At 33.0% G+C, this 20,472-nt stretch overlaps 2 protein-coding genes across 2 annotated transcripts; one reads left to right on the top strand and one right to left on the bottom strand.

The window, feature by feature from the left end:
- Positions 1-2,278: 2,278 nt before the first annotated feature.
- LOC133689412 (uncharacterized) lies at positions 2,279-13,363 on the bottom strand. Its single transcript, XM_062109275.1, has 4 exons — positions 12,599-13,363; positions 11,666-12,433; positions 9,200-11,449; positions 2,279-2,578 (listed from the first exon to the last, which is right to left on the bottom strand). Exons 1-4 carry the CDS (start codon positions 13,361-13,363, stop codon positions 2,279-2,281), a joined length of 4,083 nt encoding a protein of 1,360 aa, XP_061965259.1.
- A 2,623-nt stretch (positions 13,364-15,986) lies between these two features.
- On the top strand, positions 15,987-19,109 carry LOC133688320 (DNA-directed RNA polymerases II and IV subunit 5A). The gene is made up of 5 exons (XM_062107756.1): positions 15,987-16,145; positions 16,302-16,525; positions 16,605-16,784; positions 18,206-18,319; positions 18,737-19,109. Exons 2-5 carry the CDS (start codon positions 16,325-16,327, stop codon positions 18,860-18,862), a joined length of 621 nt encoding a protein of 206 aa, XP_061963740.1. The 5' UTR covers positions 15,987-16,145; positions 16,302-16,324; the 3' UTR covers positions 18,863-19,109.
- The last annotated feature ends 1,363 nt before the right edge of the window (positions 19,110-20,472 follow it).

A 20,472-nucleotide genomic window follows, 5' to 3' on the forward strand; every position in this document is an offset into this window, starting at 1 on the left:
TAGTCAACAAATCAATAGTTTCAAATTTTGGTCTATAAAAATAGGTATTTGCCATGTATTTAAGCATCTTGGTTTTCAGATCAAGAGCATGCTCTTGCTCTCTCTTTATATTTTGTAATGCTTAAATTTTACTTATATTAATCTCTTACTTATGCTTTTCATTTTCTTTCCTTGTTTATTTATGTTTCTCTATTTCATTATGTTTAGCTAAGTTTATCATGTCAAGGTGAAAAGGTTATACTAATGGTGTAAAAATAAGTATAATATAAACTCAACACTGAGGCAGGAGCCCAAGTGCTACGTGTGTACTTTCACAGGAGCCCAAGTCTATTTTGGGCCCTACACAACCAATGACCCAAGGTTATTTTGGGTTCTGCAGAATGCGGGGCCCAAGGATAGTTGGGTCTAGGAGTGCCCAAGAGCCACGTGTGCGTGGTAGGTGTGCACAATACTAAGGTAGGACCTAAGAGCTAGGTGCCCAGCCCAAACGCCAAGTGTTCCCATATGGTTTTTCTTTGCTACTAATAACAATTTTTTAAAATTTGTTAATGATGATAATAATAATAATAATACTAATAGTAATTTTTAGTTTTATCTTTAAAATCAAATCTATGGGTGTTTTTCAATATTAAGAATAATTATTTTCTAATTTAATAATTATTTTATTAATAATATTAATTGTTATAAAAATAATAATATTTATAACACAAAAGATAATATTTTTAACATTAATACTTTTGATTATAGTGAAAATAATAATATTCATAACACAATTAATACTATTTTTAATTCCAAGAATATTTAGAATGCAAATAATAATATTTTTTTCTATTAAAAATTTGAATTCTTATCAAAATAATAATATTATAACACAAATAATAGTAATATCTTTGATATGAATATGTTGAATAATAAGAAAAATAATAATATGTTTATATGAATACTTTGTATTGTAAAAAAATAATAATATTTACAACGCAAATTATAATTTTTTTTATATTAACACTTAGAATTGTTGAATATTTTTAATAATATTATGCCGCGGACTCACTTTATATATATATATATATATATATATATATATATAACACCTTAAAAATTTATAAGACAAATAATAATATGTTTTCAATATTAATAGTAATATTTTCTTTGAAATTTATTAATTATTTTATTAATAATATTAATTAAAATAATAATAATAATATTTTCAAAACAAATAATAATATTTAGAATTGAGTCATTACACGCAACCCATTGATCTTGGGTCGTGACGCCAGACCCATTCCCCTTGGATCCAGCGGCATGACCCAAGCGCCAAGGGTGTCGAGCATGGACATGCCAAGCGCCACGTAAGCGCAGGGTTGTGCCCAGCATTGAGCCAGGAGCTCAAACACCACGTGTGCGCTTCAAGTAGGAGCTACGATGCCACGTGGGCGTAGGATGCGTGCCTAGCCCCAGGTAATAGCCTAAGTGCCACGTGTCTCCACGTGGTTTTTATTCGATAGTCATAACACTTTTTTAAAATTTATTAATGATGATAATAATAATAATAGTAATAGTAATTTTTAGTTTTACCTTTCAAATTAAATATATGGTTATTTTTCAATATTAAGAATAATTTTTTTTAATTTAGTAATTATTTTATTAATAGTATTAATTTTAATAAAAATAATAATATTTATAACACAAACGATAATATTTTTAATATTAATACTTTTGATTATAGTAAAAATAATAATATTCATAACACAACTAATATTATTTTTAATTCCAATAATATTTAGAATACAGATAATAATATTTTTTTCTATTAAAAATTTGAATTCTTATAAAAATAATAATATTATAAAAGAAATAATAATATCTTTGATATGAATACTTTGAATTATATATAAAAAAATATTTAGAACACAAATAATAATATGTTTTATATGAATACTTTGTATTATAATAAAAATAATAATATTTACAACTTCAATTATAATAATTTTTTTATATTAATACTTAGAATTGTTGACTATTTTTAATAACACTGCGTCGCGGGCTTACTTTTTATTTTTATAAAAAATATCATACAAATTTATAATATAAATAGTTATATGTTTTCAATATTAATAATAATATTTTCTTTTAAATTTATTAATTATTTTATTAATAATATTAATTATAATAAAAATAATAATATTTCTAAAACAAATAATAATATTTAGATTCGTCATGACTCAAGCACCAAGTGTCCCCAAGTGGCGCATATGCATGACTCACTCCCAGCGCAGCCTTAGTACCACGTGTGCGCTGGGGGTGCCCAGCCCCCAGGTAGGCATCCCAAACACCATGTGTGCATAGGATGTGCCCAATCCCCAGACATGTATCCCAAGCGCCACGTGGGTGCAGGGGTATGCCTAGCACTGAGGCAGGAGTCCAAGCGCCACTTGTTCGCTTGGTCTACCAGCGCACAGGTAGGCAATCCAAACGCCATGTGTGGGCTGTGAGTGCCCAGCCCCCAGGTAGGCAGTCCAAGCACCACGTGTGCGCACCCAGGGGGCGCGCCTCCAGCCTGGCGCTTGGGGCCTGTTGGCTGCAGCCTCACACATGTGCCCACCAAACAATGCAGTCTACAGTGAATTCACTCACAGTGCACAGTACCCGCGCTACAGTGCAAAACAATGCAATCTACAGTAAATTAACTCATAGTGTATAGTAGTCTGCGCTAGTAAAACACTGATCAGTTTTAGTTATAATTAATTATTAATTAATTAATTAATTATTAATTAATTAATTTTAATTAATATTAATATAGGTGTGGTACGGGTTTTTCTAGATAAAAGGGTTGTCCGATGTGGATGCAATATTATGTGTTAGATAGGAGATAACCTATCAACCTTTTTCATTTTTTATGATAAAAAAAGCATTCTCCCATTTGATAAAATAATTTTTGGGTTTTTCTAACATATGCTAGGTTATACTGGGTTAGTGTCTTAGTATAACAAAATAAATATATTTTAAAGATAATTTAAAATGAATTTTTATATTTTCAAAATAAAAATTATTTTAAAATAAAAACTAGTGGATATAGTTTCTATCTGAATTACAGTAATTTTATTATAGAGGCATTAATAATTCTAATATTTTTCTCAAGATAAAAAAAATAACCTTTAACAATAACAAAAAAAAATGTTGGAGATTTTTTAGCTATTCTGATTCTTTCCATTTCCACACATGAGAAGGGAGACAATAATCTGTTTAGAGGTAATAAAATCACTGCCACCTCTTAACAGGTTTTCTTAACCTTTATAATAAACAAAATGTGCAAGGGTGGTTTTTATATACATTTTACAAAACAAACAAATAAAATAGTAAAAAGATATGTTGTTTTATTTACTTTTTTTATTTATTTTTTGTGTAAAGCATATATTAGATAGCGTTTGGTTACTGTCTTGGGACAGAAAAGATAAAGACAATGAATACATAAATATGTTTGGTTGAAAAAACAAAAACAACAAAAAAACAAAAACATAAAAATAAATATGTTTTTAGAATAATTTTAGAGTGAATTTTTCTACTTTCAAAAGTACAAAAAAGACGTGTCTCCAGAGATAATACTTATTATTTTTTATTCCTAAATAATCCTTGTAAAAAACTCTTAATTTCAAAATTATACAATTAAAACATGTATAGATAAAAATTATTATTATCATAATTTTAAAATCAAACTTGTTACTGGTTGAGATCTGGGTTATAAGTGGGGTTGACCCGAGTTAATATAAAAATAAAAATAATTAGTATCATAGTTTAAAAACCCAAATTAAATTGATTGTCTACCCATGCCTTTCTACTACCTAGAACCCTCTATTATTTTTTTGGTTAACATGGGTATCCGGGTCAGTTTATACGCATCTTAACTAATTTTATGAGCCCTGAAATTAACAACCGTGTAAGCCTTCAATAGCCCTGAGTTTAAACATACTAATCTTCTTTTTTTTTTAATCTGTTTAGCTTTGTTATGCTTAAAAGTTAAAATTACTTTTGGTCCAACTTATAAAAATATAAGCATTTAGCAAAGAACTTGCTTTTTTTAAAAAAGCAAGCTATGGTAAAAACTAATTATTAAAGAAATACACATGCCTTCCATTGCTTTTCTTACAATTAGGTAACAGATCCTAAACTGTTTTAGTAATAAAAAAAAAATTACTTGGAAACACGAATACTTTCTTACAAAAATGATATATGAAATAATAGTAGTTAAAACAAAAGGAAGAACCAAAACATCACATGGTTTCTTTAAGTAAATAGAAATACTTTCTTACTTGATTTAATTAATTAAGAAGATTCATATACTCTTTGCTAGTAGTTTTGTGATTTAAAATGATCATTTTTGTCTTTTAAATAAAATAAACAATTTATCATCATGATCACATCACTTTTAGAAGTTAAATAATGGTGTACGAATATCTTTACCAACACTTATTTGATGCTTTTCAAGCACGAAAAATCTAGAAAAGTAGGAAACAAACTAGCTCTCTATTTTCTTTTATTTAATTTTTTAGAAGTTAAATAATGGTGGACGAATATGCTTTTGCACAGATCCAGGACACGTGAGTAGGGGATAAAGGTTGTCATTTCATGTGAGTTTGAGAACATGGTGTAACCTATGTTTTTTTTTTAAATTTTTTAATTTATTTTTTACTTAAAATAACTTTTTTTTTATGTTTTTAAATCGTTTAGATGTGCTGATGTCAAAAATAAATTTTAAACAATAAATTTTTTTATTTTAATACATTTCTAAATAAAAAGTACTTTGAACCGCCATTACTATTACAATCCCAGACACACCTTTCATTGTTCCATTGGCTGCTCGATTCCAGTTGACTCAATTTTTTACCTAGTTTTATTAGATCAAAACTAGTCAAGAGAAAACTTTAGTTGATATTATATTTTGATTATTTTTGTTAATTTTTTAGAATATAAACTCAAAAAAAACCTAACCGTCCAACTTTTTTATTTATTTTTAACTAGATTTTACTTTATATGTAACAAAAATTATATTATTTAAAATTTGTTAATATGTAACAATTATTACATTAATATTATAATGTAAATCCTTTAAAAACTAATCTACGACAATTATATTAAAGTTTAATTTATAATTGCGAGTATTGAATAATTGAGAATTAAATATTATTATCTAAAAATATATGAAGTTAGTGTATTAGTGTCCCTTAATATATAATATCTCTTTATTAAACATTAAGTAGTATAAGATATAAATTACGCAATTGATGTACACTTTTTGAAGGATATGATACATGTCATTTAACAAATAATAAATACATAATTCAATACTACAAACATAAAAGACATTTTAAATAATTATTGTTGTTACCCAATTTTTTATTTGTTTTTGAAAAAAAACCAACAAATTAAAAAAAACAACAAAAACCCAAAAAATTATGTTCTTGATGTATTTTCATCGTTTTCAGCGTCTTTTTCAAAGAATTTAAAAGAAAACAAATCTACTTTCAAATGCATTTAATTATTAACATGCTTTTGGAGTCAATGTTGATGTTACTTTTTTTAAAAAAATAAAAATAAAAAAAATAAGAAAAATCAAAATATAATAAATGGGTAAAGGGATCAAAAGTGAAAAGGAAGAAAATGAGGGACAAAATAAAATTTAGATTGCTTGGTACTAAACAATTAAGGGGAAGAAGACAATAAATTTTACTTATAAATAAGTGGTTATACACACATAAAAGAGAGGGAGATGTTTAGGATAAAGGATAAAAAACTAATAGAATATATATATATATATATATATATATATATATATATATATATATATATATATATATATAAAACTCTCTCTTGCAAACACACTCTCCAAATCCCCCCCTACCAAAAAACCTAGCCCCATGATACCTAAACCTAACCACCATATACAAAAGAACAAATATTATACTGGCCTTCATCATCTCCTCTCGTTTTAAGCAACAACCATATATCATACTCTATTTTCAACCAAACCAAACAAATCCATAGATCCATTTCCTTCCTCTGTCAAACCAAAATCAGCGACGGTCCAACCTCAAAGCCATCAATAGCAACTTCTGTATGTGACCCTTATTTTTTTCTCCCCACAGCTCTAGCAGAGGAGCAACGACAATAAAAAGCTCAACATCACTAGCCACACAAAACTAGTGTCTCCTCCACCATCTTCTTCAGCAACCTATGGCTGCCAACCTCCATGTTAGTTACTCACAATCCTTTATTCTCTTCATCACAACTCACAACTATCATGAATAGCCCCCTACTATTCTATTGCCACTGTGAATACCATCGCCAACGACTTCTTCTCTCCATCAACAGCCATCGAACTGGCCCTCTCCACACACAATGCTCCACCAGTGATAGCAGCACCAATAAACATTTGAAGAAAAAATAGTGGGAGATAAACATATCTAAAAAGGAAAAAAAACTGAAGTTTGTTGTGTTTGTTTCTTGCTTTTACAGGTTCCCTTTTGTTACATCGTCGGCGTAGGAGTGAAGAGGAGAGGGAGAGTTGCACGATCCATGCCATCATGCGCCTCTCAAGATGCCGGAGTATCACCACTGTTCTGACGGTCCCAAAATCTTCTAGTGTGTGATGTGCCGTGAATGATTCAAAAATCAGCAACAATGAATCTGAAGAAAATGGATGAAGGATGGGTCTGGTTGTGTTGTCTTTCTTTTGGTGTTTAGGCTGGATTATAGTGATTTCAAGGTAAGTAAGATGGAGGATAGACTAGAATGATACTTTGATAAGTCGATCTGGACGCCACAAAGATCAATCTAGGATTTTGACGCCACATTCTTTGTGATTGAAGAGTGATAAGTCAGGTAGGGTTCTTCACAAAATCAATCTGGAAGAACAACTCTTAATTCTGTGAATTAAGTTTCAAATCTTGGCCAAAAGTGCTTTATTACATATTCTGATACTATATTTATAATTGGAACATCCCTCCAAAGTTAGGAAAAATTCAACATGGCAGAAGTCAAGCCCAAAAAACAGACTTTGACAAAATAACACTAGCACACGTTTTTTTACCTTTCTAACATAAACAGACCAAATTTAAAACAACCATATCTTCTTACACAAAAGTCCAATGCAGTCATGGTTGGACAATCTAGAAAGAGCACGTTCTGAACTTGAAATCCACCTAAATTAGTCTTGTTTTCACATGCAATGGATGACTTCAAATTCGGGTTCAAAATCATTTGCTGTTCTGACCATAAACAGCATCAATTCCTTCACTTATTTGCATATCAACCCAAATTCAAGTAGCTCAGCATCAAAAGAACCATTAAGGGTTTTTCCCATCTCCAAGTTCCAATTGTAGGCAAATAAACATCCTTGAACCAATTTCAAACTGATTGTTAATTTTTAACTCCGATGCAGCTTCAATTATTCCAATTTGACTCATTGTTGCGATGTCGCGGTCGCACAAATTAATTACCCTAGCTTCAAACACAACACACAAGATAGTATAGAGCAAGCAAGGGGTCGATCCCACGAGGAAGATTCAAGTTAGATTTTTATGCTAGATGATATGTAATTTGGGGGGGTTTGGACGTTATCTAGGCTAAAGCAAAAGAAAACAGAAAACTATCAAACTAAATTTAATAAAATCAGAAAATTATCAAGAGAACAAACCTTGGTCACAAGCACACATCCACCTACAGAAATCAGAACTGATCATGGAAACGAAACATCAATTTATATTCTGAATATTTATCTTTTCTTAACATTGGTTAGTTAACGGATCCGCCGTATAACTAGCCCTAACCATCAAACAACCACAGTATCCGCACTAGTAATTTAATTCAATGGCAGCCTTAAGAACTAGATAAGTTGATTAATCAAGAAAACATAACTGTCCGCAGTCTATGTTTGATTTGATTGAATGTTCTCCCTAAGATTAATAACGTAGATCCGCCACAATTATTAAACTCAGTTGCTTCACAAGTTCATATACCACAACTCCGGTTTTGATATCAAACTTAACAATAGATTGTCTATAATAATAACTTAGAGTCCGCTCTAGCAATTAAAATAAACAATCATAGGAAAAATAAGCATAGGAGAACAAACATATTCATCATATAAACTGAAAAGAAAAGGTAAAATAAATCTCACAGTTCTTGAAATCCGAAGGTTTCCGTGTCCTTGCAACCAAGAAAAAGTGTTTAGCCTTGCATGTTTGTTGAACAACTAATCAAAAAGAAGGAAGAATGCATAATTTAGGGTTTCTTAGAGGAAGGGGGCGTTTTTCTCTCCTTGGCTGGCTGCCCCACTTCTCTTCTCTCATTCTTTTTATATCCTAGGAAACCCTAGGTCTCTATTTTACAAAATAGTCCTCCATTAAGTAGATTGTTTACATTTAAGTACTTCAATAACTATTTTCCTAAAAAAGAAGAAATAGCCTTGCATGAAATCTTCAAGCTTTGACTTAGAGGAGCTAAATTGTTGAAATAAAAACTTGGATATCGGTTTAGATGCTTCAGAACGTAATTTGGACTCGTTTCTTCACGAAACCTGTTTGCTGGCAGAATTCAGATGTCATCTTTGAAAACTCATATCTCCCTCATATGACATCGTTTTTGGCTGAAATTTTTAGCGTTTATATAAATTTGAGTCATAAATCCAAAAAAATTGAGTTTGCATCAATTGGACTTCTGTAGCTCCAGATATTCAAGTTGGAATGGCCGAAGGTCAACACTGGCAGATTGCGAGATTTGACTTTGAAGGCTGCGATTTCCATGCTCTTCCTTATTTTATTTTCTTGCCTTAGATGTCCAGAAAGGTATGAATGTTACCTTTTTAATTCCACTGGAATCACTTCATTTCAACCTCTAGAGCTCACGTTCTGCACAAAACATCGACTGAAGGTCAAATCTGCCAATTATCTCCAATTTACTCCTTTTTGCATCTTTCATCCAAAAGTGCCTTCAAAATATAAAACAAAGAATATCAAGGCATTTTATATATAAAACATAGGCAAAACACTAGTTAAATGTGGGTGAAACTACTGAATAATATGGTTGCATCACTCATCAAGGCCCTTTGCAGTTGTTTCGCTCTCGCTCTTGTCATTGGACCATCTGAATCCTCTTTCATATTAGATTTAGCTTTACAAGATGGATTATAATTCCCATGATGCACATCATCAGCCCTGGGATGAAAATGATTTGTCCTCAAATCAGAATCATCATCGTCATCGTCATCGTCATCCAAGTATGGAGTCATGTCTTTCACATTAAGAGTAGCTGATACATTGTAATCACTAGGAAGATCTACCTTATATGCATTGTCATTCACCTTCTCTATAATTCGAAATGGACCATCAGCTCTTGGCATCAACTTGGACTTACGTTTGCTTGGGAATCTGCCCTTGCAAATATGAATCCAAACAAGATCTCCAGGTTCAAACCTAACCATTTTCTGCCCCTTGTTAGCTTGTTTAGCATACTTTGTCGTTTTCTCCTCAATATGTAATCGAACCTCAGTTTGTCCATCAGTTTGTGGATGACATGCTGTACTGAAAAGTAACTTCGTTCCAAACTTCCTCCAAAGAGTCTTCCAAAAGTGGCTTAAGAACTTTGTATCACGATCAGAGACAATGCTTTTAAGAACTCCATGTAAACGAACAATCTCTTGAAAGAACAAATCAGCAACATGTACTGCATCGTCAGTTTTGTTGCAAGGAATGAAATGAGACATTTTGGAGAATCGATCAACCACGACCATTATTGAATCCTTTCCACGTTGTGTTCTTGGTAACCCAAGTACAAAGTCCATGCTAACATCCATCCATGGTTGCTCTGGAATAGGCAATGGCATATACAGTCCATATGCATTCTCTTTACCCTTAGCTTTCTTGCAAATAACACATCTTTCAATCACCTTGTGCACATCCCTTAACATGTTAGGCCAAAAAAAATGTTCTTTCAGCAGCTCATAAGTCTTCTTCTCCCCAAAATGTCCACTAAGACCACCACCATAAGCCTCTCGCACAAGCAATTCCCGTAACGATCCTGAAGGAATACACATTCTGCCCATTTTGAACAAGTAACCTTCATGCATAAAGAACCCATCACAAGCTCCCTTTGCACATTCGACAACCACATTAGCAAAGTAGGAATCATTAGCATACTGTTCCTTCACTTGTTCAAAACCCATCAGCTTTGTATTCAACATAGAGATCAGTGCAAACCTCCTAGAAAGAGCATCAGCAACCACATTAACTTGCCCTTTCTTGTACTTTTTGACATAAGGAAATGACTCCATAAACTCCACCCATTTAGCATGTCTGCGATTTAGCTTGCTTTGCCCCTTAAGATATTTCAAGGATTCATGATCAGTATGTATAACAAATTCTTTAGGCAACAAGTAGTGCTGCCATACCTCTAGAGCCCGAATCAAAGCATAAAACTCCTTGTCGTAAATAGAGTAGTTCAAACGAGCTCCATTTAACTTTTCACTGAAGAATGCAATCGGCCTCTTTTCTTGCAGCAAGACAGCCCCAATTCCAACTCCGGAAGCATCGCACTCTATTTCGAATGTTTTAGCAAAGTCTGGCAGTGCTAAAACTGGAGCAGTACACAACTTTTCCTTAATTAGCTCAAAAGCTTTCTGGGCATCTTCACTCCATCTAAAGTTGTTCCCCTTTTTCAAGCATTCTGTCATAGGAGCAACAATAGAGCTGAAGTCTTTCACAAATCGCCTATAGAAAGAAGCTAGACCATGGAAACTCCTCACATCAGCAATACTAACAGGTTTTGGCCAGTCCCGAATTGCCTTAATTTTCTCCTCATCAACCTTAACTCCCCTGCTAGAGATAATATATCCAAGAAACACGACACTTTCTTTACAGAAGTAACACTTTGTGAGTTTCCCATACAACTTAGAATCTTGTAAAGTTTCAAACACAACTTTAAGATGCTTCACATGATCATCAAAGGTCTTGCTATACACCAGGATATTGTCAAAATATACTACAACAAACAACCCAATATACTTCCTTAAAACATGATTCATCAGCCTCATAAATGTACTAGGTGCATTAGATAACCCAAACGGCATTACCATCCATTCATATAACCCCTGTTTAGTTTTAAATGCTGTTTTCCATTCATCTCCTTCTTTCATTCTAATTTGATGATAATCACTCATCAAATCGACTTTAGAAAACAATGCAGCACCATGCAACTCATCAAGCAAATCATCAAGCCTGGGTATAGGAAATCGATACTTAACTGTTATTTTGTTGATAGCGCAGCTGTCCATACACATCCTCATGGTACCATCTTTCTTCGGTACAAGCAAAGTGGGTACGGAACATGGACTAAGTGATTCTCGCACATAGCCCTTCTCTAAGAGCTCACCAACTTGCCTTTGAATCTCTTTTGCTTCCTATGGATTACATCTGTATGCTGGCCTGTTAGGAAGTGAAGCTCCCGGCACCAAATCAATTTGATGCTCAATTCCACGAATATGTGGTAACCCTTTAGGTAATTCATCTGTAAACACATCTTTAAATTCTTCAAGAAATTCCTTAATCTGTATTGGTAAGTCCAATCCGTCTACTTGTAGTAATTGCTTTGCCCAGATCATAAAAACAACCCCTACCAAAGCTAAGGCTTGTTTGATGTCTCCTTTTTTGGCTAACAACAGCCCCTTACGTGATTTCACCTCCTTTTGTTGGCTTCGTATCTGATCCTCCCTAACCTGTTGAGAACTCAATGGTAACAAGTTCACCTTCTTTCCATTCAGCATAAAAGAATAAGTGTTCTTTCGTCCATTGTAGGTCACATCCTTATCAAACTGCCATGGACGACCCAACAACAAATGGCTAGCTGACATTGGTGCAATGTCACACAAAACCTCGTCATGATAGGTTTTAATGGAAAAAGGTACACGGACTTGCTTTGTCACCCGAATCTCCCCATTCTCATTCAGCCATCGCAAATTGTATGGCTTGGGATGCGGAAGGGTAGTTAAACCCAATTTCTCCACCAAGGTAGTTGACGCAACATTAGTGCAACTTCCATTGTCAATGATCATTCCACACACCTTATCTCGAATCTGACATCGAGTATGAAAGATGTTCTCGCGTTGCTCATCACTAACGTCAATTTGTGCATTCAGAACCCGTTGTACAACCAACAAATCTCCCTTCACTGGTTCGAAATCCTCCTCTTGTTCAGCCACTTGTTCCTCATCTTCATCTTCAGTTTCAACCTCATCTCCACTGATCAACTCTCCATGATCTCCATGCAAAATCATAACCCTTTTATTTGGACATTCCGAAGCAATATGCCCATGTCCTAAGCACTTGAAGCACTTGATGTCCCGAGACCTCCTAGGATGTTGAGGTTCTGTCACCTTCTCCTTGCCCTTTAAAGAATTAGAACTGGTATTCCCTTTAGTAAACTCCACCTTCTCATCTCATTTAGGTGTGCTCCATGTTCGTGTAGGTGTAGAAACAGCCCTTGTTGTGCTTGACGTAGTTACACCAGTTCGGACACCTCCTCATTTCTGCTGCCTCTCTACTCAAGTTGCAAGCTTTATAACTTCCTCAAGGAAGATGTACGGCTGTAATTCAACAACATTAGCTATATCCTTCCTCAACCCTCCAAGAAATCTAGCTATTGTTTGCTCTTGGGGTTCCATCAATTCACATCGAATCAGCAGCAACTCAAACTCTTTCACATACTCTTCCACGCTCAAAGATCCTTGTCGCAAAGTTTGAAGTCTGATGTATAGCTCCTGTTTATAGTAATCAGGAACAAATCTCTTCTTCATCACTCTTTTCATAGTTGCCCACGTTGTAATCTCCTCTTCTCCAGTCCTTCTCCTCTGAATCTTTAAGTTTTCCCACCATAAAAGAGCATAATCTGTAAACTCAAGTGTTGCCACCTTGCACTTCCTTTCTTCAGAATATTCATACCATTCAAACACCTTTTCAACCTTCTGAATCCACTCCAAGTATTCCTCGGGTGAACTACTTCCTCTAAACGGTGGAATCTTAAGTTTGAGATCATTAGGAGGATTATAATTCTGCCTTCTTGGTCTACCCCTATCGTCCGCCTCATCATCCCCATTTGGATCTTCATCAGCTCCTATAATATCATTTCGTGGCACCCTAAGTGCCTGCCTTTGTTGGGGTTGCAAATTATTTCTTTGCATCATTTGCATAAGGGTATTCAACTGTTCATGAATTCCAGTCATTTCATCCCGAATCTCAGCATGAGATCGTTGTAAGCCCATAACCTGTGCCTGTTCCAAACTTAACCCTCTTGGCAAATCTTCTTTATCTCCAGCCATAATTAAGTTTATCAACCTTAATTCCAGCAAGCCTTTCTTCTGTTTTTGGCTCCTGCCTTAGATCGCAACTGATGCTCTGATACCAGATGATGTGTCGTGAATGATTCAAAAATCAGCAACAATGAATCTGACGAAAATGGATGAAGGATGGGTCTGGTTGTGTTGTCTTTCTTTTGGTGTTTAGGCTGGATTATAGTGATTTCAAGGTAAGTAAGATGAAGGATAGACTAGAATGATACTTTGATAAGTCAATCTGGACGCCACAAAGATCAATCTAGGATTTCGACGCCACACTCTTTGTGATTGAAGAGTGATAAGTCAGGTAGGGTTCTTCACAAAATCAATCTGGAAGAACAACTCTTAATTCTGTGAATTAAGTTTCAAATCTTGGCTAAAAGTGCTTTATTACATATTCTGATACTATATTTATAATTGGAACATCCCTCCAAAGTTAGGAAAAATTCAACATGGCAGAAGTCAAGCCCAAAAAACAGACTTTGACAAAATAACACTAGCACACGTTTTTTTACCTTTCTAACATAAACAGACCAAATTTAAAACAACCATATCTTCTTACACAAAAGTCCAATGCAGTCATGGTTGGACAATCTAGAAAGAGCACGTTCTGAACTTGAAATCCACCTAAATTAGTTTTGTTTTCATATGCAATGGATGACTTCAAATTCGGGTTCAAAATCATTTGCTGTTCTGACTATAAACAGCATCAATTCCTTCACTTATTTGCATATCAACCCAAATTCAAGTAGCCCAACATCAAAAGAACCATTAAGGGCTTTTCCCATCTCCAAGTTCCAATTATAGGCAAATAAACATCCTTGAATCAATTTCAAACTGATTGTTAATTTTTAACTCCGATGCAGCTTCAATTATTCCAATTTGACTCATCAATGCCCTTTGCAGTTGTTTCGCTCTCGCTCTTGTCATTGGACCATCTGAATCCTCTTTCATATTAGATTTAGCTTTATAAGATGGATTATAATTCCCATGATGCACATCAGTGTGCTTCCTGAGTCCCCAGCAATCTCTCCAATCTGTTTCCAACCTTTGGAAGGATCATTTTACAAATTTTTGAATTTTTAGTGTGTGTTTTAAATTATTGTTAAATTTTGAATTTTTGTGGCTTGTAAACATGTAATTATAGGGTGTGTGAGTAAAAATATAGTAAAAAAATATGTGTGTGTGTTTGCATTTTATTTTATTTTATGTTAAATGAATGATAAAAAAAAGGAAAATGATAAAAAGATGAAAGTGTTTTAACCACATGTTTTAATTGCATATGAATTTTTTTTTCCTGCTTGTTCCATATAACCCAATCCTTACAAAAATTGCATTTTTATTTATAAAAAAGAGAAAAAAGTTTTAGCATTGTTTTAGAAATATTTTTTATTTTCTTTGTTTTTTTTGTGGATTTTACAACAAGTTGGTAAAGTTTTTTTAAGGGATTGGTCAATATTTCAATAACCTTAAGTTTTTTTTTCTTTCTCTAAAAATTAATGGTCAACATTCTGGTATAAATGGTGGACCTACAAGTAGCCTATTATTTAAATATCAGGAGTTGACTAAAAAATTCTCAGAATTATTTTATATTTACCAATTTTAATTGTGAGTAACTTTTTTATCACAATATAAGAGTTGTGGAAAACATTTTCATCTTTTAGGATAGGTGAACCCTGCCAGGGCACTTACATGAACTCTTTATATAAGAATTTATCTGGGCACACGAGTACATAATAAATTTGAAATACTAGATTTATTTATGAAAGTAAATATTTATTCTGAGCCATATACATACCATCGGTTAGGAACTTATCAAAACCTTTAAACCATATGTAGACCATACAACACAATTTACTTCGAGTAATGTGCACTAGAGGCGTAAATACTTTTTCTAGCTATAACCGGTCTCTTATCCTTGAAATTTTTGATAAGATTAGTACTTTCGAGTCTCCTCAACCTTGAACCAAAAAATTAGGTTGCAATTCCTCGATCATGACATCTCATTACACCGCGCACCCACGTGCGACAATTATATATATACATGACTATTCAAATAATTAATGATTTATTATTTAATTTGTCAATGTGTTTTTGCAAATAGTTTTTTATTTGAAAATACATTAACATTAATGTTTTTTAATTAATTAATTTATTTTTGATATCAACATATTAAAATAATAATAAAAACATATAAAAAAATTAATTTAATACATTTTTATAATAAAAAACAATATAAAAAATAGGATAAACTATACCCTTAATACTTATCATTATGATGTAGAATGAGATGTAATTTTGTATTTTTAAATCACATTTATTGCTAATAATACAAATAGAGTTAATGTATTTTTAAATAAAAAATAAATTTTATTTATTTTTATGTTTTGAAAATGATTTTAAAAAAAATTGATTTTTTTTTACTTTCAATTAATTTTTTTAAAATTATTTTTATACGTTCATGTTAAAAAATCCTGTAAATTGTGAATCGAGTTATATACAATGGGGTCGGATGTAAGTGTACAATGAGAAAAACAGGGCTACACTAGGTCAGAAAAAGCGAGGAGAGAAGTGAAAAGCAGCGAAATACCAAAAGGGCCCCTCCAAAACCCAAGCTTAAGACACCCTGCAAAATAACGATCACGGCTGCTCCTGCATTAGCCCCTTATTTCCGAACTCCAAAAGAAACAGAGAAAGTGCGAGACCGTTCCTCCATAAACCTTGCTAGGGTTCTGATCACCTTACACTCTCCCTTATCGATCTCCAGGTCTCTCTCTCTCTCTCTCTCTCCCTCCCCCCTAATATATATATTCTCGAATGTTTAGGGATTTTTGAAATCTAATAGTTTGCATTAGGGTTTTGATTGATCGAGTTTTAAACTTCGGAATGATTTTTGTTTGGTTGTGAATACATATTATATCAGGTGAAAGAGGAACAAAAGAAAAAATGACTTTAACAGAAGAAGAAATCAAGAGGCTGTTAAGAATTAGAAAGACAGTGATGCAAATGCTCAAGGATAGAGGTTATTTTGTTGGAGACTTTGAAATTAAAATGACAAGAGAGCAATTTGAATCCAAATATGGTAATAACATGAAAAGGGAAGATCTTGTTATTAACAAGACCAAGCGAAACGATAGTTCTGATCAGGTAATTTTATTCATTTTATTGTTTTATTTATTTATTCATTAATTTTTCTTTTACGAATTGGTGGTTTTGTGCAAAGCAGATTTATGTTTTCTTTCCGGAGGAAGCTAAAGTTGGTGTTAAAACAATGAAGACATACACTAATCGCATGAAATCCGAGAATGTTTTTAGAGCAATCTTGGTTGTTCAACAGAATTTGACCCCATTTGCTCGAACTTGTATCAATGAGATCTCTACAAAATTCCACTTGGAGGTCTTTCAGGTAAAGAAAAAAAACAGAAGTGGTTTCGTTTACGGTGTTCTTTGTTACTATATGCTTAGCTGTTATCTTTTTTCGTATCTGAATATATTCTATAACTATTTGGGAAGTGGGTGAATTCCTATCCAAATACATTTGTAATGGTTGATTATGTTGATGGACATGGGAAGTGTAGATTCATGCTGTGGTAAAAATAAATTCCGATTGCTGGAGTCAGGTGACTATTTAATACTATTATAATTGGATGACAAACTTAAAGATGAAGTATTTAGAGACATCACCAAACATTGAGAGTCAATTTAAGATGGTCTCCCTGGTCAACCTCTAGAATTTAAAATGCTTAAATTTCTCCAAGCTAGTTATGTCATCAAAGTTTGGTGGAAGATTTCCTCTTGATCTCTGGGGGAAAACAATTAAATCAAAATAATGAGAAAATCAATTATCTAAGTTCTCAGCGTAGCATAATTCTTTTTGTATAGAATAATTCCATTTGTCTCAGGAACACACTTTAATAATCATGAAAAACTAGAGAATTTTAAGAGTTGAGAGTAAAGGAAAAGAAGATTACAGGATTTTTAGCTTGGCCATTTCTGTTGCATGGTTCCGGATAGATCCAGATAAATTACAGTCCCTCATCATCTTGCAATATAAACTACCCTTGTTTTAGCCCAATTACCTCAAATTAATATCTTGATTTTAATTCATCAATCGTAAGAATGACTCACAAACACTTGATGTCTTTCATGGATATTAAGGGTGTTGAACTTGAACCTTCTCCATCGAAGTTACTTGTCCTTCTATGCAATATTGAATGACATGTAATTAATAGATATGCAAGTCTATTCAGCTGAAGATATCCTATTTTTAAAAGCAAATTGGCATCTCACAGTAAGCAAGAACTATGATCTTAAGAGTTAAAATTCACTTTTCATTTGTTTAATCCAAACTAGGAATACGAGAAGGAACAGATCATCTGAGACTACTAGTATATGGATCTCCCTGTTAACAACAAAATTCAATATGGATTTAGATTAGGAAAACTTATATGAACAAGATTTAAGACTTTGTGATAGAGGAGCACAAAGAAAATCTGAAGGTATAGCTTTGAATAAATCCAGATTCTTCCATTGAAGCTGTCAGTGCTAATCCTACTGCATACACCCTATACAAAACAACATTAATGAGCCTGGAGAGAATTTGGTTAAGAAAATAAAAAGTTGCTGAGTTTTATGTTGTTGTAAAACATCTTTAGGACTTATAGTTCTGTTAGTTTAGTCAAATTAGTGAGAGCCAGGTGGTAGCCTACAGTGAGATTGTTGGCCGTAATAATGCTATAGAGATGAAGGCAGCGAACAAATTAGATCCCATTTTATTAAAATCTGAATGTAAGATACAATATTAACGTCTTTTAATTCCTTTAACAGGAGGCTGAGCTGTTGGTTAACATCAAAGAGCATGTTCTTGTCCCTGAACATCAAGTTCTTTCAAATGAAGAGAAGAAGACTTTGTTGGAGAGATACACAGTGAAAGAAACACAGGTCAGGATAACCTTAACAATTGATTTTTGAGAATTAATTTTAAACCTTGCTGCTAACATTCTTGGACCTTCTATATATAATACGGTTCATTTTCTAGTAAACTAGCTCTTGGACTTGTTATATTAAGTTATTTTGAGAAAATTAAGTATGCTGCCTCTGCCTCGTCCTCATTTACTCCTACTCTTATAAAAGATGCTCAAATGCTTGCACTCTTATAAAAGATGCTTAAATGCTTGTCAATCATGAGTGATTGCCTCAATGGCGACAGCAGTTATTTCTTATGAAATAAATCAACGTAGTTTCTTATTTTAGAATGATTACACAGAATTATCTAGTTGGACAGGTGTTGATCTTTTTCAGTTTATGTTTTCCCTTTGGTACTTGTACTTTCTTGAGGCCTTTGTTTGCTATTTTCAGCTGCCTCGCATTCAGATAACTGATCCAATCGCAAGATACTACGGGCTGAAGCGTGGACAAGTTGTTAAGATTATCAGGCCAAGTGAAACAGCAGGACGATATGTTACCTACCGATATGTTATATAAATAGTTTTATCAGCTTAAGATTAACTCAGATTAGTGTTTGAAACGTGTACTCTGCATTTCTGTCAAAATTAATTAACTCGGACCCCAAAAGGAGGATTTATGGATATTAAGATGACTCTGGCTATATTGTTTTGATCTCACCGTGTCATCGTGAGCTCTTCATACGGTGCTCTCTGAATTTGGGATTTGTTTGTATTTCTTATGCTGCTGTCATTCACAGACTGAGAGCCAATGGCTTATTTTCTGAGACCATTTGTGATTTTGTTTTTAAGGAATTTATTGCATTCGGGTGTCTCATAAAGTTGATTCGGCTGCTCGGGTATTCCTGCTCAATTGTGGGAGCCCAACAGATTGTATTTTATGCTCACACCTATGGTTGCCAAGCATTCAGATTTTGCTTCAGTTCTAGAGTTTGGACCAAAACCATGCTTGTAGTTGGAAACATGGTGTCCAGACAATGCTGGCTTTATTTAAACCATGATAAAAGAATCCGTACTTGGTAAATCAGGATGGTCACCTGGTTAGGTGGCCTTCGATGTCGCCCCAGCAAGGGCAAGCAAGCGATTGAGATGAAGTAAATCCAAACAAGCTTATATTTTTTTCTAGAAATTAAACTAAAACAAATGAATACCAGGATGTGGTTTTTTCCTGGTTGCTGTGACATTGGTTGGATAAATTATAATGCCCACGAGTAATTATGTAGGCAATATTTTGTCCAAAAACTTGTTAGGCTCTGCGTTCTTTTTAACTAGTCATAGACAACCAAATTCTTTTAAAGGTTTGAAGTCGTTTACCAGGCAAATAAATTATATATGAATGGACACAGGTTTTGGTTTACTCTTGATTGTGATGCAAGGAGTTTAAACATGCCATCCATTTCTTAGTAATTAATCTTGAAAAAATGTACGAGGTTTTGTAAATAAAAAAAAAAAAGAGGGAGAAAAGAGAATAGAATAGAACAGATTAATAGCATGTACTAATTAGTTGACGCCATGAGCCGAATGAAAAGTTTTTTTAGCGTAAAAAAAAGTTGATTTATAAATGTAATAAGATAAATGGAGAATCCTATGCATAAGTAAACACAAAAAAAATTGTTTATGCTCTCTAAAAACTAAAATAAAAGAATATGTAGGGTTGAAAAACAAATGCCTGCTAATATTAGAAAAAAAACATTATAATCTTACTTGAAAAATAAGTAAAAATTAAATGATTTTTTATTAAAAAAATCATAAAATCATTTATAATTAATTAATTTTAATTCATGTCAATTGAAATTGAATACCTGCTAGTTTGGATATCCTACACGTATATTTAATTAATCTATTTTTATTAAATTAAAAAATTAAAGTTTAAAAAGATACTATGAGCCTAAGCCTGGGTGGCCTGAGGCACTTGACTCATTCAAAGAAAAGTCCATGAGCATTACCTTTGAGGTCCGGCCTACATGCCTAACTTTTTTCTTGGCAAAAAGGATGGGCGACATGATGTCCGTTTTTTTTTTCAAAAATAAAAAAGAAAAAGAAAAAGAAAAAGTTAATGACACATCGTCTACTTGTCTAATTTTCGACTAATAGAGAGGTGGTTAGAAATTCATGCTAGAGTTTTTGGGA

Source organism: Populus nigra, chromosome 3, assembly GCF_951802175.1.
Source record: "Populus nigra chromosome 3, ddPopNigr1.1, whole genome shotgun sequence".
NCBI lineage: Eukaryota > Viridiplantae > Streptophyta > Magnoliopsida > Malpighiales > Salicaceae > Populus > Populus nigra.

Excerpts from the sequence above, each read along its gene's own strand:
- LOC133689412 (XM_062109275.1), bottom strand. The coding sequence starts at position 13,363 with ATGGCTGGAGATAAAGAAGATTTGCCAAGAGGGTTAAGTTTGGAACAG. Across the intron at positions 12,434-12,598 it reads TTGAGGAAGTTATAAAGCTT|GGCAAGGAGAAGGTGACAGA; the intron begins GCAACTTGAGTA and ends AATTCTTTAAAG. Across the intron at positions 2,579-9,199 it reads TTCATCCCAGGGCTGATGAT|CCAACAGGCCCCAAGCGCCA; the intron begins GTGCATCATGGG and ends GTGAGGCTGCAG.
- LOC133688320 (XM_062107756.1), top strand. The coding sequence starts at position 16,325 with ATGACTTTAACAGAAGAAGAAATCAAGAGGCTGTTAAGAATTAGAAAG. Across the intron at positions 16,526-16,604 it reads GAAACGATAGTTCTGATCAG|ATTTATGTTTTCTTTCCGGA; the intron begins GTAATTTTATTC and ends TGTGCAAAGCAG. Across the intron at positions 16,785-18,205 it reads TCCACTTGGAGGTCTTTCAG|GAGGCTGAGCTGTTGGTTAA; the intron begins GTAAAGAAAAAA and ends TTCCTTTAACAG.